This window comes from Falco naumanni, chromosome 2 (genome assembly GCF_017639655.2).
Source record: "Falco naumanni isolate bFalNau1 chromosome 2, bFalNau1.pat, whole genome shotgun sequence".
NCBI lineage: Eukaryota > Metazoa > Chordata > Aves > Falconiformes > Falconidae > Falco > Falco naumanni.
The window spans coordinates 20074019-20097208 of NC_054055.1; the positions used below are offsets into that span (position 1 = coordinate 20074019).

Sequence of the window (23190 nt, forward strand, 5' to 3'; positions counted from 1 at the left end):
CATGTCTTCTGGTTCTGTCTGTAAAATTTCTTCTGTGGCCTCTCTCTGACTTTGTTTTGAGGTCTTTAAAAGAAGAGAAATGGGTATTTTGTAACCCCTTAATGAGAATACTGAAATTGTTTAGATTGTCTGGACTATCATATTTATTCTTCATTTACTGTGATTTCTTCATTGTATTTGTAGCTATTGTTGTTGTGATACCACGTTTGGGCATAGAAGACACATTCATATGTGAAGTTGTGAAATTAGAGATGGACTATTACTATGGGGAGTAGCAATAACTGAAGATTACAGGGGACAAGATATGGGATGTCTCAGCCCTTGGGCTTCAGCGTCTCCTGCAGTTTATACACCTGTGTCTCCATAATGTCTTCCCTTCAAGCTATCTTAAGATTTGCTCCTTGATATTAAGAGAATGAACTATATTTGATGCTTATATTTCAGTCTTCTGTCATTGGCCTGCTGGGGTTCAGACATGAATATTTTTGTTCAATTCTACTTTTTTTTTGTTGTTTGTTTTATTGTCCGCTCTGTAAGTACCAGAAATCAGACATAGCTGGAGAGACACCGAGTGGGGTACACACTCAGTATGTACATTTTCACCTAAGAATTTTACACTTTCTTACGTGTAAATATGTCTTGCTTGTATAGCCCAGATCAGAATTATTTCCAGATCTGATGTGTGGAAGGATTTTTTGGTAAGGCCAGTTGGCAGAAACTGTGTGATGGAGAGGACTGAAGAGGGGAAAATGTTGCCTTGTTCTGCAGTAAAGGCAACGCTTTGCCTCCCCGACAGACCCTGCCACTTTCACAGCTGATGGATGCTGCCTCAGTCATGTCTGTCCTCTGTCTGTGGCGTGCAACAACTTAGCTGGTCCGGTTGTTCTGAACTGAAGCATGTAGCCTTAGTGAGAGGTATCGGGTGAAGTCTGAGGACCCTAGGAGCCAGAGCAGATGATTTTGTAGCTTCAGAGTCCATCATTCAGAGGGTAATGCTTTGAATGGTGTTTGTTATTGTTCATGGGAGCAGTAATTCTCACCTGTGCCTGACTTCCTTGTTTGGCTGTGCAAAACACATTCCTCTGCGTGACCAAACTGATGGATGGATTTAAACTTTCCACTCTGTTGTGTAAACGCTTACCTCTTCTAAGTGCTTTCACTTAAGGCAAACTGAAGAGTGAGAAAATGACTTCTCATGTTTTCTGATCTCCTCCAAATTCTTTATCTCAGGCCTTTCTCAGCTCTTAGTTCCCCTTCTTGTAGACATAGTCAGGCAGCAAAATCCATTATTCTCCACTGGCAGTGAACCTTAATACTGGAACTCCGTAACACTTACTTGTTAATGGTTGATTAATGATTTGTAGATAATAAAGCTCCTATCTGAAGTTAGCAAACATCTGTGAGGGATTTATATGAATCCTCTCACCTCAGCAGCTGGCTCACCTCAATATTTGTTGAAATAATGAACAAGTGCAAAGTTTAAAAGGGCAGGAAATACTTAGAAGCACAAGTCAGTTTGTATTTTTATACCACTTTATATGTCAGGTGTCCTTGGTTTATACACAGGGCACTTTCATAAAATGTGGTGGCACCCACTTCGGACAGACTTACTTTGGGGCATATTAAAGTTTGTTAGTGGTATTTATTCAAAGAAGCCATTGTGACATCTCAAGATGGCTATTTAGCAGTCAAAGGATTAAGTTTTTCTAATGGTAGAGTTGTTGTAACTGTGATGGCACGAAGATATAAGTGAGCCAAGACGACCTAGCTGGAAAAAGCAGATGCTTGTTTGTGCCATTGTCCTCTTCTTCAATCCTGAAAGAGAAGCAAATCTGAAAGTCTTGTGTGCTTGAAAGCTTGTCTTCTTTTTCTCCAGCTGTATAATTTGGTTTAATGAGAGAAGCCTTCCTTACAAATCTTGCCTTGCCATGTCAGTCATATAAAAGAAGTTACAAGATATTTGGCCTAAAGAAGAATACGGGGGTGGCTATATGGCATGGTGGTGCAGAGATGTGCAACCATTCTGTAGTCCCTGCCTCACTTGACTGTAATTGCAGGCAGCAGAGGAACACAGTAAATAGTACAGATATTATAGTGGAATTCAGGTCCTTACTGTCAAGAGATGAAAATATGCAGACTATTCATGGCCTCCTGTTCTTGCTTCTCTTCCTTCTTTCTGTACAGTTTTTCTTTCGTCACAAAATAGTGATGAATAGGCACGTAAGGACTGTTTCACATCATCAGATGTCCTCTTTGGAAGCGCTTTGAGCAAAGTTATTCTAGAAATACATTGGAAGAGTAAGCTTTTGATATTTTTCTTGGCTGATGCTGAGATGCAGGAAAAGTATGTTTGATTGTTAACTCCATTAATGTGTATGAAATCAGCAAAGGATTCAGGTTAGTTATATTTGGCCCTGGACCTGTTCCGCAGCTGTAATTTTCCTCTTACTTTTTCTTTGTGTCCTTTAATGAAAACTGCACAACTTAATGATATACTTCAGTACAACACAAATTATGGGCTTGAAACAGAAATATTTGAGGCCTGGATTTTAGCATCAGGTCTTGTCAGCTCAAAAGAACTGATACAGAATAATAAAGACTTGTTTCAAGCCAAATTGTCAGCCTTTGTTCTGCTGTCCCTCAAAACAATTTTCACATGTGACAAAGCCCAAGCTACCAAGTTTCTGCTCTGTGTTGGCAGACTTCTGCTCACATCTCAGATATTTCACAGGGACAGCCAAATTCTGTGTTGCCGTTGCTGGCAGCTTCCCCTTTCCTAATGCGTGCCTCACCAGATCTTTGAAAGTGATATTTTTACATGCTGAAACTTATTAATGTAAGTTCACAATTTCTGCATGACCATTTATAGATATGTGTCACTACACACTAAAGGTGTTAAAATATCGGTAATGAAACTACTCCCTGTTACAGCATGAAGCATGGTTATGATGTTATTTTTGAGTAAGCTAGAAGCAGGGACTGTTTAAAAAAAAAATTAAGCATAATTTTTAAAAGGTTTAATGAACAAATCTTTAAAGAACCTGAAAACAAAGCACCTAAAAAATCACTCCCAGTCAATTTTATTACGTGGCTTTTATGGTTGAAGAAGTTAAAGGTAAAACCCGAGGATTTTACATGTTTCTGAGGTGTTTTTTCCCCCTTCTGTAAGTGGAAGCAGTGTTACGCCTTGCGCAGAGGCTGCTCTTCCTTCTCCCAACGCACAGTAAGTGATTCTGGCATGTTATCTTCCAGGGGTCCCATGCCAAATGCTAAATATCCCAGATAACGAAGATCATATGTGTAATCTAGTAATACATTCCACTTGGCGCTAGTCAAATACAGAGTGTTCCCAAAGTCTTGGACATTGTGTTTTCAGGGTTTTAGTCAGAAGATACGTGGATGATCCAAGCTATTTGACTAGATGAAGACAAAAATAGAGACTTTTAATAAATGTAAATTGCCAGAAGGCCTTAACTGTCTCTTTTTTACAGGGAAGAGTTGAGTATTTGGTGTTTCAGGCAAATCCGATTGCAGGGAGGAAGGGAATAGAAGTTCATTGCAAGAAACTAACTTGTTAAGTAGATATTTCAGTTGCGATTGGTTTGCTCATTCTTCACTTGTTTCCACAGTAGCAAATAATTTCACCTAGCAAAATAATCTCCATGAGGTGCATTTGGTCAGTGAGGCTCAGCACCTTGGTCCGGTACGAGGGCATGGAGGGGGAGTGCCTGCCACCCTGTCGCACCCCACAGCCATTTTATTTGCCTGCTACAGCAGGGCGAGGCCTTTGTAGGCAGGTATGCCTGGAGCAGCTGCTGTCCCCTTGGTCATTGTGGCGGAGCCAGGTGTTGCTCTCATGCAGCCCCTGGGCACCATGACAGCATTTGCTGCAGTGTGGAGCCAGGGATGGTGCCCACCCGGCTGAGGCTACCCCACTGCCGGGACTCCTGTCCCTCTTGGTCACCACAGCAATACCTGTCAGGCAGAGGAGTGGCACCCTTGGCCAGGGCTGCCACAGCTGCTGGTGGCACGTGGGGCATGACTTAGGGCCACTCTGCCGCAGGGCACAGTCCTGGGATAGTGTGGGACAGGTAACACCTCGTGGCTAAGTGTGAGGGGCTTTGAGGGACAAAGGCCACCATATTGTGAGCCTGCCCATTGTTGCATGTGCCTTACACATACAGTCAGTGTGGGGGTTTGCCTCCAACACTGTCAAACATCACCGGGGGAGGGGAGGGGGGAGAGACAGGCTCAGAAGCAGGACGGGAGGGGGCATGGCCAGATACTGTTCCAGCTTCCTTCGTTTGAAATGCAGGTATCGCAGTCTGGGCAAGATGGGGTTCCCTTGAAGGCTGAAAAGGGGAGGTGGGGGTGGAGGATAATAGGGTAACAAGTCACTCAAAACTGGCGCCGTTGGCAGTAGGGGAAGATTTACAGTGTGTGAGGCAGCCGTGGCTGCCAGGCAAGCCGAGGCCCTGCCTGGGGGATGCTCCATGGTGTGGCCCCCACCACCACCTCATGGCTTGTGGGAGGCTGAGGCGGGTGGCGGGGGGCTGGGTAGCAAATGCCAGGCACGCATGTGCACAACTAAACCGTCTCTACAGCCTCCCCCTGCGCCCTCAGCCACCGACCTGTGGTCACAAGAGGTGAGGGCCCTTGAATGCCTTCATTCACCCTTAGGAAGAGGCATGCTGTGGAAAGAAGCCCTTGCAAGGCAGCCTTTCCAAAGCTGCGTGGTTTTTTGGGAAGCAGAAGGGCTGTCGCTGTTCTCAGAGTGGCTCCCCCAGGTGAAAATCAAAGTGACAGCACCTCAGGGGCAGCCCTGCATCCTCCACTCCTCATCTTGAAGTCCTTTGAGAGACTCCAATACACTTGAGAATACAGAGGAGCCATTTTATGAAAGGGGAAGAAAAGGCAAAATCCCCAGAACAATTTCCCAATGTGAAGGATTAAGTACAAGTACCGCTCATTTTATCTTGACTTGTGATATTTCGTAGCTTTTTCCATAAAGCTCCAGCTCCTGGAGTCATGTGTTTATAAAAATCCCAGTTTCATTAGCAGTCAAGTTTCTAGTCATCAAGATGGAGGGAAAATCCCATTCCTAAAGAGTCAGTCAGCAGAGCAAATGAAAAGTTCTTTGCTTCTGGGTTTGATTTTTAGATTTAGTTCAGCTTTGAAACTTCTGATCAGGATTTTTTCTGAGATTTTCCATTTCATTAAAAGTTTGGCATTTTAGCATTTTATGCTTAATTTCTGTATGAGAACTTCCCTAGATTTCTCCCCTCCATTATGTCATGTTTCCCTATGTAAGGTATGGATACATGAATTTGTAGAAAAACAGTGGTGGTGGGGGGTTTTTTCATACTATTTTGTATCAAATTGCTCTTCCTTTTTAATGGAATTGCACATAATTAAGATAACTTGTGATGATATTGTACAAGTTGTAATTTTTATACTATTTCTAATTCATGCTTGATTTAACCTAATTATGACACTGGAGTATTGTTTCCTTAAACCATGTGCTTGAGCGCAAAAGTTATTTTTATGTAGTAATAGCTGGGGATAAAATTTTATTAACTGTTAACAAGGAACAAAGTGAACTTTCTGAGGCCTCAAATGGCCTTTTAACTCCAAGATTGGCATTCCTGTCCCCCTGCTGTGTATTTTCTGTTTTGTTTTGTGTGTGAGCATGTGTGTGTATGTGTGCATATGTTTGTTTTTGATAAAACCCATCAGTTCTTCATTTATGACATACAAACTGGCTTATAGCAATGTTTGTACATCTGGAGATCGAAATGAGCTGTGGCTCTCAGAGATATGCTGCCTTTTTTATTAAAAGAAAAGGACTAGATGTAACAAGAAGGAAGGCTTGAAACGAGGTTTTGGAGGGATTGGAGTTTAAATGAGAGATTAATTTTACAATAAATTACTAATATTTTAACACTAGCACTTTAAGCCGATTCCCCTTTGGATAGAGTTGTGGCAGTTTTAATACAAAGACAGCGAGGGGCAGTGCTCATTGGGATGAGCACAGGGCTCTGCTTATCCAGATGTTTCACTGTCCACATGTGCTTTTGGCTACAGCACATTTTGGGGGCTTTTTGGATTAGGCTTTGAGGTCTGGCAGAATGCAGCTGTTGTCCAGCCATTGTGTATCCCTGATTTTAGACAGCAAAATCTCTGCCAAATGACAGTCTGGCCAAGCAGTATAGGCAGCGGCATACCTGAGGAAATCACAGACTGACTCGCTCAGACTGCTTTGTGATCATTTATCTTGTGTAAACAAGCAGAAAGCCTCTAATGATGTGCAGGCTGATGTGCAGCCTCTGGTGCTCTCTTCTCTGACAAGGGCCAACATTAAATATACGTTGAACTCTCCTCCTGGCTGATAGGGCATTGCTTCTCCTGGTCCAGTTGCTTCCTCATCATGCACAAAACTGCTGGTAGGGAGGTTTTAATCACATCATGAGAATAACATGATGTCTTTAGACTTCTTCTGTCCCCATGTCTGAAGTGGTTGAGTACTGGGGCCTAGATCTAATAAAGGATAATAAGCCTCAAGGGCAAGACATGGGAATAATATCAGTACCTGAATCTAAAACCATGACTTAAAAAAAATCATCTCGGTGGCTTCCTGACCTCCCAAATGCCTCTGTTCTTTAGGCACTCTCCTACTGACCAGAGAGCTCCCAAAACACCTAGAGCTGCGCTTTTGCACATCCCAGTACAGCATGACTTTTGGTAGCACTGAACTGGCCTCTGTCAAAGAACTAAACACTGCTTCGTGAGAGGCTCCTGAGAAGCTTCATCCACTAGTCCACAGACCCTATTTAACCTACCTGGGCAAAAGCAAGGCCCTCACTAAAACAGTTGCAAGTGTTGTTCTCTTTTAAACCTCTGGCTGAGTCCACTTTTCTGGAGTGCTTTTGAGTAATTGTTTAGGGCAGTGGTTTCCAAACATGCAATATCAGGGCAGAAGTGGGAAGGAGTCTGGCTCATTGGGTGTTTTGGCAGAGGCCATGGTCTGTGTTGCAGCCAAGGTTTGTGCCATCTAGAGAGCTTAGTGTGAGCTATGGTAGCTGTTTCTAGCCTGTGCGTTAGGCACATCTCCACAGAAAACTACTGCTTTTTGCAAAACTACTGGACTTTAAATTGGTGTGCTTTCCATGGAAATTAGTCATCCAGGTTCAGCTCTCTGACTCCTTAGGCAATTTATCTTCTCCTACCCAGAAGTGTGGTATAACTACTAAGGCAGAGGATATTTGGAGTGAGTGGAGTCTTTCCTTCTCCCTCCCACAGCTGAAGCTGGGCCACTGTGCAGAAGGACATGCAGCGTTCCTGGGACCAAAAATCTTATGTTCACAGGAGCGAGCTTGGCTCCATAAATGAATAGTAAAAGCACTTACCTGGGAGGGGATAGGCCTGTCTGTTCCCAGAATTATTTTTGCGTATGACCCACTGACACGTCCACGTTCAGCCTATCCTGTCCCCTAACTGAAAGTGGTTGTAAGTACTGAGATGACTGGACTGGTTTGGATCCTTGTGTGCTCTGTTGGGATCCTGTGCACTGAATGCTGACTGCGTTCAGTGGGAGTAGGTATCTAAGTACATCCAGGTGCATCCTAGGTCTTCGTGGCAGGATTATTCAGAAAATGCAGAAAAGAATGAAACAGACCTTCACCTGAATGAATAAGCAGAGCTGAGGTGTTTTCATCCACCTTCCTTCCCTCTCTTCCCCCTGCAGGTTCTGGTAGTGAAACCATATCCAATATTTTGCAAGGCATCTAATTTTATCAGAGCTTCTTTGGAAACAACTTTGGTTGCTGAGCCCCTCGGACTAAGCAACCTTACACTCGTGCCCCTCTGTATTGCTGTCCAAGTTCAGGACAGGTTTCCAGTGGGTGGCGTGTCAAGTGTGACATGCGTTTCTACAAGGAGGTCACTAATCAGACATGGGCAAGCTCTTCTGCTCTATCAAATTCTCAATTAAACATGGGGGAAAACATCGTAATGTGAAAGTCTTTTGTGTTTCCCCCTCCTCCGGGTTGCTGTTCTTTGCAGGTAACTGGCCTGTGCCCACTTCTTCCTCAAGTAAAGTAATTACCATCAGGTGCAGGGGTGTGGAGAATCCTCTAACAGCTTTTCTCCTCAGCTCAGATCACTATTCAGGCGGAATAGAAACCTCTGACTAACTTGCGTGGGTAGCTGTGCAAAAAACTTGTTGAATACATAGGCAGTTAGTTATAGGAGAGCAAACAGGTGCATGTGGCTGCAACTAATTTGTCTGTTGGCGGTTCATAAGGAATCTGGGTCATTACCCTTGCAATAGCTGGCAGCAGCAGGCATATCAAGTAATCTCTTCACTGTAATAGGATAATTCCTATGCTGTAGTACTAGTATGAAAATATGGTTTAAAGCCCTTGTGGCAAACCAAAGCCAGATTTGTTCCTGTTACAGCTGGGACACGTGCAGTGAGGTGACAATCCTGTCTTCCATGCGGCAGCCATATCGGTCATCCCTCGTAGGGAAGCAGTCCTTAAAAACTTAAGCCAATACAAGAGCTGGGCAGATCTTCCCTTCATGCCTGTGGTGGAGCTTTGTGGAGTTCACTGCACAGCATCCCACAGCGGTGGGGATACACGCAAAGCCGGGCAGCTGCAGCTTCAATGAGAGCTGCAGTTTGTGGGAGGATAAAGTGTGGTGAAGGGGCTTATCTTTTAAAGGCAGTACTTGCAGCCATTTATAGGTCACTTTGTATGTGAATACTTTATTTATAATCTGCAAGTTTTCTCCTGAAAAAGGGCCATCAGGGAACAGCAGCTGGTGGATTGCAGGTTTGCTTTACCTGGCCACATATTTAAGTCTTGCTTTGTTTTGAATGCATTTATTTTTCTTAAAACTTGTTGCCTAACTGCAGACTATACCCAGGTGGCACAAGCCGAGCAGGGGAAGAGCCTAGCTGAGTTACTTCTTGAAGGAGGGGAAAATCAGGGCTAAATGGGAATGACTGTTGAGCAATGAGGCTTTGAGGAGACTGTGAGCAGCCCCCCTGGTATTACTTGATAGTTCAGTGAGGTGACTGACAGTCAGTAAACCTAGGCAGTCACCTCGAAAATGCTGTTTCCCTGTTGAAAGGACGTGGTCACACGAGTGCCTCATTCCTGTCCATCTACAGCCTGTGTAACGTGTAGCTGCAGATGATAGGGCAGGCAAATACATGCAGGCTCACTAACAGCTGTACATGATGGTCCAGAATGAGTTTCTAAAGATGCCTTCACCAATCTTTTCACCTCATGTGCACCTCAGCTTGAAATGACCTGTTTCTGCAGAGGTCTGCAGCATGTCCTGGCTATTTTTGGTAACCCAGAATTCCTGGCTGTTACATGACCTGTGCTGAACTCTTGTAATACAGTTTGCAAGAAGATATTTGAAACCCCCTTTTGAAGGGAGGTTAGTTTTGTCCGTGAGGTAACTCAAAATCAATGGAGTTGAGCTAGGCTTTTAAATGTCCCAATTGTGATTAAGTGAGATTAGATGTCCCAGTTGTGATTGCTGCTTCCTCAAAAAATTAAGGCAGGACAGAAACCTGAACCCTTCAGGCTACTAAAATAATACTGGATCCTCCTAGGGGGACATGGGTGAAACTGAGATCCCAGTGTGCTCCCCTGTACGGAATGGGTGTGAAGGAACTGAGATGGAAGTGGCAAAGGTAACCTGTGCCTCCAGACTTCTTGTAGGCCAAGAGGAGCTCCAAAAAGCCCAGACAACCATGGTGCAGAACTGCAGTGCCGGAGTGTTAAGTTGTGGCCTATTCTTTACCCTCTGTTCACACTACTTTTTTCCTTTTTTGTTTGTTTGTTTGTTTGTTTGTTTTCTTCACACCCTCCCCCTCAGCAAGGGTCCTTTTTTTGCCTGACTTTTTCATCTGAACAATGAAATCTTTGTTTAGGTAGACAGTGCCTGGAATGGCATTGCCCGGGTGCAACTGGAATGGGAGACTAACTCACGGTGCTGCTGCTATGTCACTCAGTAAAAATGAGTGGGAACTGCAGTGGGGAACAGAGGATCAATTCTTCCAAAGGCCAAAAAAGGGTTTATTGACTTCTACATGTGAATATGTCCTCCCGCAAACCTCTCCCCTGCTCAGGGGGACTTGGACCAAAACCTCTTGAGCATGTTGATTGCTAGCAGAGCTGTGTAGCAGGACTGGAGGACACCCACACTGCAAGAGCTTTTCAATAGGATTTAAGTAACTTGCACTACATTATTTTCTGGTGGAAATGGGCAAAATATGACTGAAACGTGTGGTGCTAATTTATACCAATAGAGAATTTTGCCCTTGTGCTAAATTTTCAGAGTAAACACCTTGCAGATGTTTGTTAAAACAAAAAACGTTGGAAGCAAACCAAGCCACAAGTGTGTTTCTTGTCTCCAGCCACCATCCTGTAGAACATAGTTGCTCTGCAGAGAATATTGTCCTTTTGGCTATGTAGAAATTACTTAAGTGCAGCTTGTTTTCAGTTAAGCTGCCAAGCTTCCATCCTGAAATGTGTGAGGATTTTTTCTAATGATGCATTTTACCCTACAGCTATGTGATATTTTACTGCAAGTCTTAATTGTTTACGGATTTTTGGAAGACTACAGAAAAATAATACACTTACATGCCTCGACACCTGGAACATTTAGTGTAAACCACATTATTCATCATAAAAAAATGTATTACTTTTAATAAGATTTTGACATCGTGCAAAGATTATTTAAGATACTTAGAAAACAATTGTTAGAATCCTAGAATAATGTAAGTTGAAATATTTTCTCAATGTATTTTGAATTAAAATGTGTACACTGAGTTTTAGAAGCAGAGGAATGGTATTGGATATCCTAAATATAAGTAGTAGCCCTAGTTTCTACCCTAAAATGTAAATTTATCTATTCATTTGAGCAAAATTTACTCCCAATCTTTATTAATATTCATCTTCATTCCATTATCCAGGCTTGTGCTTGCCCCGCCTGTGCTGGAGAGAGGCTTACAGTGAATTTTGATCCAAAGGCTCTGTGACCATGTTGGGACTCACTGCTTTATCTGGGGTACAGCACTTTCCACTGCAGCTTGCTGAGGTCCAGCTTCTTGCATGGGTAGAGTGAGGACAGCCTTGCGCTAGATGCTGTGATCTGGGGCTGAGGGATGCGTGCTCCAGGGCAGAGGGCCTTCTGTGAAATCCACAGGTGCAGCCCTTGAGGGAAAATGCAGAAGTGAGAGGTGACTGCCTCAGATTTGTTCAAATACAATGCTCGTATAAAAGAAGTTGCAGCCAGTAAAGCACACTTACGAAGTAGAAGCAGGCATTTTAATACTTAATAACTAATACTCTTTGAAAAACTGAGCAGATCTCACTTGTTTCATTGTACAAAATCTACTGTATGCGATGGTGATGGCCTAGGGGACTTTAACGGAGTGCTGCAGAAAATAGACTTGCTATTTCTGGAATGCTGCACTGTTTTCACAAAGTGCTGCTTGAACTGTGTAAGATTTATCATAGATAACAGCAAGCAAACATGCCCAGCATCCTCAGAAAGAAGCTCCCTTAGCATAGCAGGGATCAAGTTGACAGCAGACTTTCAGAAATGGGTTGGCAGCCCATGTGATTGAGAGAGTTTTATGCTTGTCTATCCAAGTCCCTTCTATAAATAGTCAGTGTAAGATTACAACAGCATACTAACTTTGTGTCGGCCTGTATCTTACCTACCACCTTCCTGGAAAACACTCCTACCATCCAGGCTGATACTTTTCATGCTTACTTTCACACTCTAGGTACAATTATTTATTAGAATAAAGTGCCTTATGAACTCAGATGAGATGCATATTTTGAATTATGAGAAGTTGAAATGGGAAGATCCTGAGCACGTGGGTGACTCGCCGAGGGTACTGGTCATGGCTGGAAGACAGTGACAGTAGGGAGTAGTTAGCATCTTTAAAAATGCAGAGGATTTTTTTATGTATATACTCTGCCTGCGTAAATAGGGCTCTGAGCTGCAGATTGCTCTGTGTGGGTGAGCCTAGTCAGTGTGGAGCCTTGTTCATGGCAAAAGGAGTTGCAAGTGCTTGGCCCTGAAGACAGTGGGTCTTTGCGTGACTGTGCCAAACAGGTGGTGGGGAGGGGGCAGGCTGGGCTGAGCAAGTCATGGGAACCAGGCTGTGGCACCCCTGTTTTCAACTCCTTAATGCATCTATACATCTGGTTTGTGCCAAGCCAGAAGCCATTTCACAAGGACATCTCCAGCTAAATAGCATTAATGTGCAGAACCATGTAATATCTCCCAATTTCTGCCTCTTTCCATCTGCAGCTGGTTTGAGCAAATGGTCAAGTACCTGCACTGGGCTTTGCTTGTTCCACAGCTGTTCTTCAGAGTCCTTTGCTGATAAATTTCGGAAGCAGATCTGCTGTGTGTAAAGCAGATGTAGCCTTCTTGCTCTCCGCAGCCTTCCTGGCATGGGGAGTGACTTTTCAGCCATGTGCTTTAATGAGCCGTCAGGGTGATAGAGGCTAAATTCACCAGGAGCATGAACAGGACCATCTCCATTGTCTTGTGTTCAGTCCCAAGCATGGGCATTTGATTTCAGAGTACAAGAAAAGCTCTTCTTTCACTTCATTCTTCACTCTTTTTGCATACAGAACGGGATGATCTGCTATGATGATTTTGTCAACTTGGCTAGGATACAGTACGAGTCATGTCCAAACTATCATTTATGATGATACTAGATACGTGCTGAAGTCCTGAAACGTTAATAGTGCACTTGAGTGCACTATAAGACTGCAAGGCAGATCAGTACTCACTGCTGTGTTACACGTTTGGGGTTAGGTTTGGGGTTTTATTTCTACCTTTTCTCCGGGGAGACAAGGAGCTCTTGCGCACCACGTTGGAGCTCTTTTCTTTTGGTTGGTTATTGTTCTCAATACCTTATTAAGTTAGTTACCTTGAATGCAAAACACCCTCTAGCTACATGATATGGGTAGTATGTCTTATGTGTTAAAGGATTGCCAGCAGTAAACCATCTTGCCTTGCAAGCTCCAGTTTGCAGGGCATGCCTCATTAGCAAAAATATGAAGCGAGCGTTTGTTTAGCTGCTATTGAAGTTCCTTCTCACAGGAATTTTTAGGCACCTAAGGGTCTGAGTAGGAGGCACAGAAAAAAAAGTGTAAATATTGTTACCTGATTTCTAATATAAGCTTTTTAAAGAAAATGAAGGAACTTGACTTCTAGACCAGACTTGTTTTGGGGAGTATCTTTGCTGGTCACAAATCACATATCCCCTCCCCTACCCCCCCGACTGATAAATCCATTTTGGCAAAAATCCATAATACAGGCTGGGCTGTAGACATTTCTTACTGTGCAGATAGCTTCTCTTTTCACTAGCCTTGAAAGGATGTGGATAGCTCCTGCTCCTCTCAGTGGGTTGCTCTAGCCCAGTGCTGTGACTCAGTGATGTAAAGTAAATATGTTTTACTGAGAGACACTGAGGTTGAAAATTCATTGGCTTTATTTTTCCTGAAAGATAAATTGCTGGTTCCTTAGACCCATCAAAAACTGGCCTTTGAGATACACAAAATAAGTCTGTTGTCTTTGAACACCGTGAGGGTTGGCAGGTGCTCTGCTTGGTGGCCTCTCTAGCCTGTAGCCAAAACAAGGTGAGGTTTATGCTGCAAGCTGCAAGCTCTGGGTGTGTAGGCACAAAACTGGGAAGAGCTTCTGGTCCTTACCTGGGCTTCAGCACTGGCAGAAACATGCAGTGTTTTTACTTACAGTACCTATGTGTGAAATGAGTATAGACTATGTTGTTCACCGTGAGAGGAATTTGGAAAGGTATTATGTATGGGTGTTTGACAGACCAAGTACAGCCTCTCACCTGGCGGGGCTGACTCACATTTCAGCCTTTTGAATAGCTGCCGGTTTACTGCTCTGCTAATGAAAAGGTGCGTTTCTCACCTACCTCTTGTGAAGGACTTCAGAGGTTAAAAAGCAAAGTGGTATGTTATTTCAATAGGTATCAGTCGTGTGGAGAGCAATGGTGTCAAATTGTAAGAGGAAATCAATTTCTGTGGCTGCAGAGATAACATCAGTGGAGAGAAGTTCTGGCAGAGAACAATAACCAAAACAATGGAATGAGATTTAGGGTGGAGCATGAGCAGTCTGTGAGAGCGATGTCATAGAGCTGAGATACCTGCAATAGCTCATTCCAGCTTAGGTACCTTGGCACAGATTGTTCCCCTGAGGCATCTTACAGTTTAACCTAATTCATAGGTAGGCTGAAGTCATCATCAACTGAAATCAAGAGAAAGCTTCCCATTGGCATAAATACCATTTGGATCATGAATTTAGTAACCGTGAAACATGGGCTGTTAAATTCTCCTTTGGAAAATATAATTTCTTTCATTGTCTTTGCTACAAGTAGAGAATAAAGCTGACATCTCCATTACACCAAGAATAAACATTTTGGGGGTCATGCCATTCAGGTATCAGGTTTACTGAGAACCCCCAAGGAAGCTCTGCAAAGGGGGAGAAGAAGTAATTTTTGTGCTTATTTGGTTTCTGGTAAATACAGGGTTGGCGAAGTGAGCAGTGATGTGTTTGCATTCACACTGAATGCAATGGGGATGTATTTTTCAGTGTTTGGCTGACTACTTTGGATTTCAACTTCATATGTTACACCTACAAAACTGACGACTTCTTTTATATCATTGTGTCTTTTGAATAGGCACAAAATGCCTATTTTGATTAATTTGAAAACTAATAGGTGTAAAAATTCAGGTTCTGGAACTGCCAGGAGAAAAATGAATTATTTTTCTACTATTTTCAACCAGTACAGTGATTTTAGTCTTTTCCTGAATAACTCAATAATATCTCTGTAGATATCCTCAAATTACAGAATTTACTCCTTAGTTAAAACCACACATGGAAATTTCAGATCCCCTTTTAGGAAGAAATGTCCATTTGAGTCTGGAGCCTTACAATGGCAATGCCATCCAAGCATCAGTATCCGCCTTGCTTCTACACAAGGTGCAACATGGCTGATGGCTGACTCTGCAACATATCCCATCTTTCAGGAATCAGTTCGTAGTTCCTTCGTAACAAACGTGGATGATGGTGGGTTTTTTTTTCTGTCAGACTGGAAAGATGTTACTTTGTGGGGTTTTTACGTGTGTTAATCATAGAATGACTTTTAGGGGAACACAGAGAAAGCAGAGAAGGCCCTATATCACTGACTTCTACTTTTTAAATTTTATCAGAAATCACATTGACTTTAAGTACTGAGTTTTGCATAATTCTATTAAAAGGAATTTTGAAAGGGTCAGTATTTGAGCGCTTAGCACTTTTTCAAAATTAGACCCGTTTAATGGCCAAAATAATCATTGAGCCATTAAAAACTGAACTCCAAAAATACCTCTCATATAAATCCCTGCGCCTGAAGGTATCACCAATCAGCATTTTCTTCGATGTAACAAAACTTGGGTTTCATTCATGTCTCGTAACATGGAACATTAATTGAGAGGATCAAAAGCATGCTTTCCAAAAGACATTTTTGTTGCTGCTGGTGAATTTCCTCCATGTTGCTTTATCCTGGGGCTTTAGAAGGTTCCGGATAAATTAATGACTTTGGTTTTTTTTCCACTTTGTTTCAAAGGAAGAAAATATTTTGGCCTTTTTTTTTTTTTTATAAGGCTTATCAGCTAAACTCTATTAAAGTATGTGAGAATGCTTACTAGTGTTCAGATGATAGATATGTTTGAAAGGCACTGGGTTAAAAGGCAGATTTCATTAGAATAATTGATTTATATTATTGCATTTTCTTGTTCTAAAACCAAGTTCGATTTGCTTGACCCAGCTGACATTAATAAAACTATTACACCTTCATTTGCTTACCTATGTGACAAAGTTTTTACTTAATTTGGGAGGTTCCTGGGCTAACAAATCAAGATATAGAAAATGTACGAACTGGAATAATCAAATCGAGCTGCCTGTACGGAGACACAAGAGCGTGACCCTACAGGAACATTAGTAGGGGCAGGCACTTAAGTATGATTTTATGACTGTTTCTGCTGATTTGCTTACAGCAGCATAACACGAAAGCGTTTTTTCTAACTATTGTTGTTACTGGCTTCAAATATAAATGAGTGTTTCCCTGACTTAACCTTTGTGGTAAAGGCCATCCATGGCTTTTCATGCAGGTGACTTGTCATCATTTCTGATTTGTGCTTAAGTTTCTGTGCCAAGTGCTGCTAGGGAGTTCATGAAATTGAGTCCTAGTAACCTATCAGTCACTGACGAACTGGTGAATTCCCAGTCTCATGGAAGTGGCAGGGTAGGAGAGATTCTTGCTGTTCCCCTGACTCGTATTGCTGGCCATATAGCGTGTATCACTGAACCAAATGTAATAGACCAAAACTCCTCTCTTTGCTTTAATGCTCACACTGCTGGATACCCCTTCTGCTTAGGAATGATCAACTAACTTAGGTTGGCATTATTCATTCTGAAATCTGTCTTCCCTGAAGAGGGAGGTAAAGAAAGACAAGATTAAGACACAGTTTAAGACAAATTAAGTTGAGGGATTCTTTCAAGAACTCAGGGTCCCAGCCAGAAAGGGGAATCCAAGGCCAAACTAGGCTCTCCCCAGCAAGTAGAGATCCTCAGCAGCTCCTTACAGGTCAGTGAAAGTGTGTCCTGCTAATCTAGGCCAATCTCGGAGTTTATCCTTTCTCTCCAGCTGTCAGGATTTCCTAAATAATTTCCTGAGTAATCCAGCCAAAGACATCAAGGAGAGGAGGGTTGGGAATCATCCAGGCTCTGAGAGATGTACAAGAAGGCTTATGACCTTCTTTGAAGGTTTTCACTGCTCACTCTTGTTTTCTTTCATATCTTTCCCATTTATTTTGTGACTTTCACTGTATAAGATCCATTTCTTCTCCCAGCAGAGTCATTAGGTGTTTGTTACCCATTCCAGCAGGACGGGAATAATCTATAATCGCAAAAACGCTCTCTTCAGCTTTCCTTGCCAAGCTAATCCTGCCAAGTGTTACCTTAATTTTTCTTTTTCTTTTTCTTTTTTTTGTTTACAAGAAAAAATTAGTAAATACATTTGAATAAAATTTAACTGATCTGTTCAACCAAAGGGAAATGATTCATTTGGAGGCACCTCCAGGGAAAGCAAATAATTGAGAAGCTGCATTTAAAAATCATGAGTTAAGATGCTGATGGGTCCTGGCTTTAATGCAGAAATTCATTATGTAAGGTACCAGGGTGTAGGAGACCCAGGGTCAGTTCTCTCACCTACTTGGGAGAATTTGAAGCCATTCTTCAGCTTTCCAAGGGAAAGCCTGACCTGCAGCTAGCTTCTAGAGAGCCCTAGAGGAGGAGTGTCCTTCCCTCAGACCCTCACATTCATTCAGTTCAGCTCTGTATAAATAGACATTTGTTGGGGCAAGGCTCAGAAACTAGGGATATCCTGTCTGGGTGAGTGAGCTGACCATTGTGCTAGAGAAACTCTCATTTCTGCTTCAATAACTATTCAACTACTTTATGTAGAACAGTTAGGTCAGTAGCAGTTGAAGGAACCGTGTCTTCTTCACCCTCGGTGACTTAGGACTGGAACGTACTTGATACCTCCTTAGAAAAGATCAGTGTCGTCCAGGAGGGAGCCTGATCTTTCCCCCATAGACGAGGGTTTGGATTATTGAGCAGCCCCTACATAGCACAGCCACAGACGAGCATAGCTGTGCTCCAGTCATACAACCAAACCCTGCAACAGGAGCTCACTTCAGTGCTTGTGGGTTGCACGTTGGGAGAGGGAGGGGCTGAGCAGCCTTTTCTCCTGTTGAATCTAGTACATGATCTGTCTCTACCAAGGTTCAATTGCACCTTATGTTTGTCCTTGGTTCTGAATAACTCCTATAAATTGTTTATAACCCTGAATACAAGTCCTCTTCTGACAAAGGTGGGTGTGCAGTTATCCATTCATCATGCTTATGTCTCCTCTCTTTTTATCGAGAGTCTACAGAAGGTGCAGTATTTTCTCTAAGACTTCATACAGAAGGAGACAAATACAAATAGACAAAATGTAGAGGGCTATATTTAAATTATTGTCCTTTGCTAATTGCTATCCATGTATTTGGGCAGTAAAAGACTCAGCGAGGACAGTCCCTAACAGATTTTCTGTCAGAATCAGACTGCTGAATTATCTTTATTGTCCCTCCCACCTTTTGCTGAAATGTGATCAAATAAATTGCCCTTTGGCAGTGGGTATGGGAAGCCACTGCCTGGTTCTCACTCACAGGCAATCAGCTGATTTTCTTTCCTTTATTCCATTTATTTCCTTTTGCAGGGAAGGCTGCTTCTCGCCCATCAGCCCAGAGGCATGTCCCCTTGTGCAGTCTTTCATGTGCCACAACCGAACATTCATCCTGGACGGCCATGTGCAACTGAAGACAGGTCTGCAAACCCAGGAGAGACACCTTTTCCTCTTCACAGACCTTCTGGTTGTTGCCAAGTCCAAGTGAGTATGACACTTCAGGCACTGCTCCTACAGAGCAACCCTTTTTCTTGGTGGAGCACAGCATAGATTTCTATAATGCTTTTTTTTAGTAGCAAATCTTCCCTGAATCATAAGGAAACTTTTTATTTGGTCAATGTAAATTAGGTGCCTGACCTTTCCAGGCACCTTTGAAAACCCCATAGCCATAGAGGAATTCCAGGATGCAGAGTTTTAAAGAAATATCAGATGTTCTTGAATATATTCCTTGTATTATATCATCTTCCCTGCTTTGGGAGCGCAGTGTCACAGAAAAAGACTCATTGGTGTTCAGCTGTGTCCGTTGTGCTGCCTTCAGCTGACCGTTGTGTTTTAAACAGGTCATCTTCAGTCTTATGGGGGGTGTGTAACGCTGCTGGCTGTGTCACAGAAGGGTTAGAGGTCTTAACGCTTACCTGGAAGCTGCTTTGATACACACCAGCAATGAGCAGCTGTATAAAAATAGAGATTGCAGGTGGCATTGACGTGTCCATCTCTGTAGGTTGTGCTGTGCCAAGAGGAGCGTGGGGAAGGGGAAGGGGAAGGGAAGTGATGCTGAGCAGTCTGGGTAGCGTTCATGTGTAATCAGGCTTGCTGCCGAGCTCTGATTATTCACTCTACCATTCACAATTAAATCAGATTTACAAGCTGTGTCTGACATGCCAGCTTCATGCAGCATTTGTGGTTTAAGGCAATTTTAGAGGGTGCTTTCACTTGTTGTTACGGGTTATGGGGAAATAATAATAAAAAATCTTGATGCAGCTTCATTCTGTTAGGCACTGTGTTTGTGGTTTCACAGGGTGGGTAATCTTGATGTGAATCCTGGGCTTTTGCAATGTGTCTTTTCACTTAAGCAATTGTTTCAGAGGCTTCTGGGAAAAGCCAGAATAAATCTATGTTTTCTGTAGAAATCTGAGCTGTGTCTGTTCGAATCACACATAGTAAACGTAACCCCCCCAGCTGAACTTCCTCACTTGATGTGGTGTGACAACACAGAGAATATTTTACACAAAACACATTCTAAGATGGCTGGGTGGTAAGCATAAGGATATTTAGGGGAAATTTTGCTATTCTACCTGCAGTAGCAGGAATAACATTGTTGCTGTATTTACTTATGTTTATGTCTTGTTTAGAGTGAGATTCACCTTACCTAATTTAAGCTTTAAAATCTTAGATATGATTTACCTAGTCTTCTAGGCTCCTCTTATAGTCACTGAGGGAAAACCAGCACCTTCCTGCAGCGAACTCACCGGGCCCTGAAAGAGTGTTCATGGTGGGTAAGGGGAGTCACGCTTTTGGGTGTCTCTCACTCTGTCCACTGACTATTCAGCAGGCATAGCCCACTAGCTTAGCTCCTAAACTTTAGAAGACTAAAATCAGGAGAGATGAATCCCTCTCTCCCTCCCTGGTCAACGTGCTGAGCAGAAGCAATGTTACAACCCCAGGCTGAGCTGCACATTACTGCAGGTTTGGCTGGGTCCCAATGGGAATATTTGCATAGGAAAGCACTACTCCATGTAACCACTCCAAAATCTGGTCCCCAGGGAGTAATAACAGCTCTTCCAGCATTTGATTTAATATGGTGAAGCATCTGCAATGTTTGAAGAAGGTGGAAGAGAACAAATTGTGCTTCTGCATGTGAAGGCGGGGGGCAAGTCTTTGCTAGAAATAGTAAAAATAGTATTTTGAGTGATATTATTTCATGTATTGTCAAGAACTAACTGGGATGTTCTCTCTACAGCTGCCCTGTCAGCAATTAAAGCATCAGAGCTGTCACTAATGAATACTACTTAAAAATCAGCATTTTTAAAGCTATCTCACACTAAAATACTACTGCTGATTCCTAGAGGGAGAACCTCAATGGTGTGTATTGCTATGTGGCCCTGACTATTGATTGTTATTAACTTTTTAATAGCTGATGCAGAGTCAAGGTAGCAGGTCACCAGGACAGAATTAATGTTACAGTTGAATCTGACTTAACTTCAGCATTATTCCTTGTGAAGGTGCTAAAAAATTGTAGTACTCTTTTGTGTTAAGTAGTTTTTCAACTTGGGGCATATGAACCTAATATGCCTTAGGTACAGCTCATTGCTGTACTAGTGTCAGCTCCACTGCAGGTAGCCAGCCACTGTACAAAGGGAGCTCATGTGTAATTAGGCTTTGTATGATCAGCAGACGGTACAAGTTTTTCCTAAAGAGTGCAACAAATATCTTGTGTCCTCTGAGCTTGCCGAGTAAACTCCTGTACAGCACTGAGCTCCTGCTTAAAGACAGCAAATTGGCTTTGCTCCCATAGAAATTTGTGAGGGATAAATCCTGTCCACAACCGATCCATGTATGACTTTGGGCAAGGTGCCTGTACATTTTCTGCTACTTTCTAATACTTTTTTAAATGTGGGCTGTTATCTTTTCAGATCATGCATTAGCCCAGCTTATTAAAAATAACAATAATACTCCCATGCTGTGCTCCTGTCTCTGCTGCCCTGTCCTTCACTGGCTTATAGTGAGGATTAAGTCACAAATTGATTTAAAGTGTTTTACTCACTAAACCAATATTAAGTATGTAAAATGTTATACTGTTTTGTATAGATTGATTAAATTTCTTACAGAGAGCATGCATGTGGTTTTATTTGGCAGAGTAAATATTTCAAGGATCTGTCAGTTCAGTCATCTGAGGTTTCTCATGTGAGTTTATGTGGGAGGCACAGAGAAATGGCTTCCTCTTTCACCTTTGTATACGTACATGCATATATACATATGCATATATATATGCATATATACATGCATTTTAAGGTTATTTTCCCAATGGGACTGGACATAGAAATTAATGGTTGAATGCATACATGGAATTACAGTAGCAATCTCACAGTACATCCATTAATGCTTTTGTCAGAGGGTCCTATTAAGGAGATTAGCAAATCTAGTGAGAAGTTAATCTTCCATCTGTTAACAGCCGCAAGGTATCTTATTGCTGCTTACAGAAAGCCAAAGGAACTGTTTACTCTGCAGAGGTGGCATCATTTGGGGTGCATCAATACCTACACCATTGATGTTCATGATTTTTGCGTTGATTTCAGTGGACTTGCAAGAGGACTTACTTCCTTAAAAAAAAAAGCCAAAAAAATCTTCATTAGATTGTTACTCTTCCCATTTTTTCAAATGTTCAGTCATGCTGCTTCCTTCGTCAACGACAATATATTCATTTCTAGAGGTAATGCTTTGGCACTTAAATAGAAGACCAACATTTCACAAATGCTGAGACCCCATGAATTAATTGCATAAAGGACATAGCAGATACAGATGAAATTATACTTCAGGCTCTTTAGATGTTAATGGAGGCTACTGTTTCAGCACCTCTGGAAACCAGGTCACTCGAATACTGATAATAGCTGAGAGCTGTGACTAGGCACGGCAAACGGGGTAAGAATATACATCAGGCATGATTGGAGATCATCTTTGTGCTTCTGCCAACACCCTGCTGACACCCACTACTGGCACTGTGGGGGTCTGGCTTTATGAACTCTAAATGTTAAAAAGGTGAAACAGCATGTAAAGAGTTCACTGTACTGGGTAATGGGAAAAAGAAACTGAGGGGAAAGGGAGAGTCAACAGCTTGATTTAGTGGAGTCAGACCAGGCATCCATTTATCTATATTAGAATTCACAGCTGTATGTTTTTGTAAATCTACATTTTCACAGTTCATTCTGTGGTCAGTTACAGTAATTTCTGTATTCTTTACAGATCTTACTGGTTGCATCACAAACTGATTTGTTGATGAACATGTTGAAATGTTCTCCTGTACTTCTAAGTTTCTCTTTAATGGGGTAACAAAACATAACAGTAAAAAGAGGTGAAATGTACAGCTGACCAGGAAACACCATGGTCAGCTTAGTTTAGCTGACCATGGTGTTTAGCTTATAGTTTAAAAAAACCCCATGAACTTAAGATGGTATTTTACAGTATTTTATGGCAATCTAATTGAAACGCAGCTTTTTGCCCCTTGTGATACACACTGATTGTCCTTTCTTGCCTACCACTGTAAATGCTGTTGGGTTATTAATGGTGCTCCACCCCACTACACCTGTTAGCACAAAGTCAGCTGGAAACCTCAGACCAGTCTGGGTACTGCAAGTTCATCTATGTTCTCGTTTAAAGTGGCAAGGTTCAAGTACTTTCATATTTCAGACTGTATTAGTTCAGTCTGTCCTAAATCAGATACCTTGTAAATGTGATTAATCTCAGAGAAGGTAGTCCATGTGTATCAAAGCTCCAAGAAACTGTTTACCTGGCATATTTATTTATAGAGCACTAATCACCATGGTGCCTGGCACTGTCCCCATCCACATTTGTAACACAGTGATGAGCTGACATGCTCTTGCTTGGATTAGAAGGACGAAATGTTTTCAGGGAAGGGACACTTTTCCTCCAGCCTTTGCTTGCTGGAAAACCATAGCTCAGGTAACTCAGCCTGCAAGGCCTGAAGCGAGTGGCTGTTGCATTGCTACAGAGCAGGACTGACTCTTGAGATTTTACTTGCTTCTCACATAGCACTGGTGCCCACCAATCCTACAAAGGAAGAAGACTTATAATGAGAAATTAAATGGAAGAGTTCAAATTAAAACATAAAG

The 23190-nt window shown here is 42.3% G+C and overlaps 1 protein-coding gene across 2 annotated transcripts in view; it reads left to right on the forward strand.

The window, feature by feature from the left end:
- Positions 1–23190, forward strand: part of ARHGAP20 (Rho GTPase activating protein 20) — a 62341-nt gene that overhangs the window by 11627 nt on the left and 27524 nt on the right. For both annotated transcript variants that reach the window (XM_040584313.1, XM_040584314.1), the window contains exon 3: positions 18377–18547. In XM_040584313.1, coding sequence (XP_040440247.1) covers positions 18377–18547 — 171 coding nt within the window. The remainder of the gene's footprint in view (positions 1–18376; positions 18548–23190) is intronic.